Raw genomic sequence first — 4131 nt, forward strand, 5'->3', positions numbered from 1 at the left:
TTAGTGTAATCAGTGTAATTTTACTCTTGATAATCAAAACATACAATCGTATAATACAGATCGCATGGAAATATTTTAAATATTCCAATTTTGCCCTTAATCTTTCAGTTAGGACCCCAACAACTCATATACATGACTTTCCTCAGCGATTCTTCCGACCGCTTCGTTTTCTCATCTCCATCGATTCTTCTCCTCTCCGAAATCATCGCCATTGAAGAAGAAGATTCGAGAGATGGAGAGGGTCTGTGGGCTTGCGTGTAAGATCGAATGCTCTTCTTGGCATGTTGATGGAGAGATCTGAGACCGTAATTCCATCTACAAAATCCCATCTGATCTTTCAAGGCTTCAACGGCTCCGACGCTCGCTGCTATCATCCAAGCTCTGCTCGGGTAACTCATCTTCTCTCTCTCTCTCTCAGAATGAGTTTTTCTTTTACGAGAAGGGTAGTGGATTGTAAATATTTGGATGAGAGAAGGGATGGGTAGATTGGGTCATTTTATAGGAAGTGAAGAAGAGACGGAGGTGTTGGTGAGAAAACAGTAGGCGTTTTTTGGTGGTTTGGAAAAACTGGGTTCGCTTTTCCCAGATACCGGCGGCTTTTCTCCACTAAAAAAAGCGAGTCTGTGTGCGTGGGGACGCGGATTTCCTGCGAAAGTCTTTCGCGGTAAGTTCCTACGCCGGGAAATTAGGTGGGGCCCACTGTGGTGTTCGTGAGAAATCCTCCGCGTCCATCCGTTTTGTTAGTTCATTTTACGACATGTTATCAAAATTGAACCGTATCCAAAGCTCAAGTGATCTAAAAACTTGATAATTAAATGTCCACAGTTGAAATATTTGTGGAGCCACGGAAGTTTTGATTCATGCAACTATTTTTGTTTTCAGTTCATCCCAATAGGTATGACGTTGTTAACGGTATGAATGGCATCTAAACATCACTGTTGAACCAAGGAAGGTTTTCAACAGTAAGAATTTCCCTAATCACATTTTCCTTTAGTACGGCTCACTCAAGATTTGGATACGATTTATCTTTGACAAAATGTCATAAAATTAACTCACAAAACGGATGTACGGGGAGGATTTCTCACAAACATCACAGTGGCCCCACCTACGTTCCCAGCGCAGGAACTTCCTGCGAAAGCCTTTCGCAGGAAATCCGCGTCCCGTACGTGCGGCGTCGCAAATGGAGACGTGGATTATCCACTGATAGAGTAGCGAGAGTAGCTAGTGAAGTGACGTTACCAAGTTCTGTGGGCCCCACTATGATGTATGTGCTGTATCCACACCGTCTATCCATTTGAAAAAATGATTTTATTTCACTAGCCAAAAAATGCGGCAGATCCAAAACTCGATTGGACCCCACCAAAGAAATCAGTGGGATTGAATATGTACAATTAAAAACTTCCAAAAGCCACCTTGTGTGTGACGTGTGATGAATGTTTTTCTAGCGGCATCAACATTCAGGTCTAGTTCATCGTTCAATCATATGATGTGTGATGAATGTTTTTCTTTTGTTCTGTAGCATGAATTAATTACAATAAGGATCGATCTATATATTAATCATAATTATTTTAAAATATGTTTTTTATAATAAAAGTTTTTAAATTTTTATTCTCCTGCATTTTATTAAAAACCCTTGCATCTAAAATATGTTTTTTAAAATTTTATTCCAATTCATTTTATTAAAAATCCTTACATAAGCAATAAGCAACTCATGCATCTTGCTTGAGCGTAGCCTTTTGGTTTTTTTCGTTAGAAGTTCTTAACTTTTTAAGCATGTGTGGTGGCTCATTTGATCAAGAGATAAAGAGAGATCTTTTTACAATGCGTGCCTCACTTGATCAAGAGGTAAAGAAATAAATTAGGAACATAAGGTCTACATTTTGAATATAGACAAGTCCAAGTTTGATGAATGTAGACCATTGGTTTTGTTTCTTTTGATTTTTTTTATTTTATTTTTTAATGCATGTGTGGCCTTTCTGATGAGGAGGATAAGTTCCAAACATTAAAGCAAAGCGGTCCACTTGATGGGAGGATATATTAGAAACATTCAATGAAGCAATAGGGATTTTATGATCAATTTTTTAGTTGGGCCCATGATGTTCGGTGGGTTGTGGACACTTTAACGGCAAAGATGGATTAGAGAAGGCCCAATCGAAGGTAGAAGTAATTAAGACGGCCAAAACCTTAAAGCAAGTATATCTCACAATCCAAAATGAGTTATTCGACGTATAATATATGATTTTGAACAAGAGAAACTACTTTAGCTAACCAACCCTACTATGTCGGGTTGCTCACGCAAGATTTGTGAGATTCTATTAGATCGACGATTGAAAGTCTATTTTATTTTCATTTTTACTATTTATAGTAAGTTTTAATTCGATCATAACTTTTAATCCTTTGAGTTTTAGGAGTAGTGCCCAACATGTAAGGGGCTTAGAAAAATTAGGAGAATAACGTGGTTAGGCCAAATTGGACACTTACCATTTTTGGCCGAAAACCATGACATCTAGTAGGAATCATAACCATCTATAAATAGTAAGTTTACTATTTATAGTAAGTCACGTTTTTAGGAAGTTTGAGTCTAAACTTTTTTTCTAGGTTTGATATTGCTATTTAAAGAATTGTTAGTTTGTTTTTATTATCATTCAATCAAAATTATTTTAGCAACTTTTTCTTGTATGGGTTTAAGAACTTTCTCTTGTGAATTCAAGAGTTCTTTGTGGATTCAAGGTATTTATCAATCGAAGAATACAATGATCGACCTCATCACGTCCTTCCCTGCACCAATTGGTATCAAAGTCAGGCTTTCTCATTGGATCTATGACTTTTAATGATAGGACGGGCAACATTCTCATGGACGGTGCTCCAAAGAATTTACCTTTAATAGTAGCAGCTTTCGAAGTAGTGTAGCAAGAGAATCTGAAAGTCATGCAAAGGCTACAAGCTGTAATCAATCGCATGATGAATTCCCTAGGTCAGCTCCGTGTTCATAGAGGTGATCCACCCTTAGTAGGCGTTGGAACTTGTAATTGCAGGACAATGCCGACAGTAAACTACAAGATCAGTCCTGAGGAGGTGGGATCCAACAATGAGGAGGTCAACGACATGATCCTCCAATATCCCAGACAAGGCAGCGACTGGGCAGATCAGACATATTAAGAATTCAAGATGAGAGTCAATCTTCCTAGCTTCAATAGCTAACTACACATTGAGGATTTTCTTGATTGGCTTTCTAAAGTTAAGTGATTCTTCAACTATATAAAAATCTCTGAAGCGAAAAAAGTTAAGCTTGTGGCATACAAGTTGAAGGGCAGCTTGGTGTAAGCAACTGCAGCTCGCACAAATGAGAAAGACGAAAGCACCAATCGCACATGGCAACGGATGAAGCAACCGCTACGCCCACGATTCCTCCCTAGTGATTACGATCAGGTACTATTACAACAATACTAAAATTGTCGACAAGGTATTGATTAGTGAGAGATTACACAGAAGAATTCTATTGCTTTAGTAGCACAAAACGATTTGGTCAAAACTGAATCGCAACAATTCGTCCCATTCAACGATGGGTTACATATGGAGATTCAGGATCGGGTCTAAATGCAACCCATGTGAATGATAAATTATACGATCAAGTTGGGTACCCGAGTATAAGCACAGCTTGACCGTCCCAATACACAAATCTATCCTACCATTAGAGTCGCTATGGTGGGTTCGTCCTAAGGAGCTTTTCAGATCAATGGGAAAGAACCTGTAGGAGCACGCACTCAACCTCCTACACTCATAAACTGAGATTTGGGAAGCGGGTAAGTTAGGTACCAAAGGGGCGTAACGACTGATGCCACTCCAAGTAAGATCCTGAACTCCTATGGTCGACCAAGGCTTGACCATTGCTAACATTGTGGCTACCGGATCACATATTAAAAGCTTACCCCTAGCGAAAAGTGGCTAGCTTCGCCATCAATGATGATACTGCTGAAAATGTCAATGAAGACCTAAATGTTAATGGATTAGAGCACATTACAGCGGATAAAGTCGATGAGACAGATTCAGTTCCACAAGATCATGGTGAATCGCACGTTGTCAGGCGACTATTGTATATACAAAGGAATGAGGTACACCCACAATGACATA

General features: G+C 39.0%; 1 protein-coding gene across 1 annotated transcript; it reads right to left on the reverse strand.

Annotated features, from left to right (window-relative positions):
• LOC131220668 (uncharacterized) lies at positions 1-481 on the reverse strand. The gene has a single exon (XM_058215450.1). The coding sequence runs from the start codon at positions 396-398 to the stop codon at positions 105-107; it is 294 nt and encodes a 97-aa protein (XP_058071433.1). The 5' UTR covers positions 399-481; the 3' UTR covers positions 1-104.
• Between the last annotated feature and the right edge of the window lie 3650 nt (positions 482-4131).

Source organism: Magnolia sinica, chromosome 12, assembly GCF_029962835.1.
Source record: "Magnolia sinica isolate HGM2019 chromosome 12, MsV1, whole genome shotgun sequence".
In the NCBI taxonomy this organism is placed as follows: Eukaryota; Viridiplantae; Streptophyta; class Magnoliopsida; order Magnoliales; family Magnoliaceae; genus Magnolia; species Magnolia sinica.

Bases quoted from the DNA above. Each gene is read 5' to 3' on its own strand.
- LOC131220668 (XM_058215450.1), bottom strand. From the start codon at position 398: ATGAGTTACCCGAGCAGAGCTTGGATGATAGCAGCGAGCGTCGGAGCC.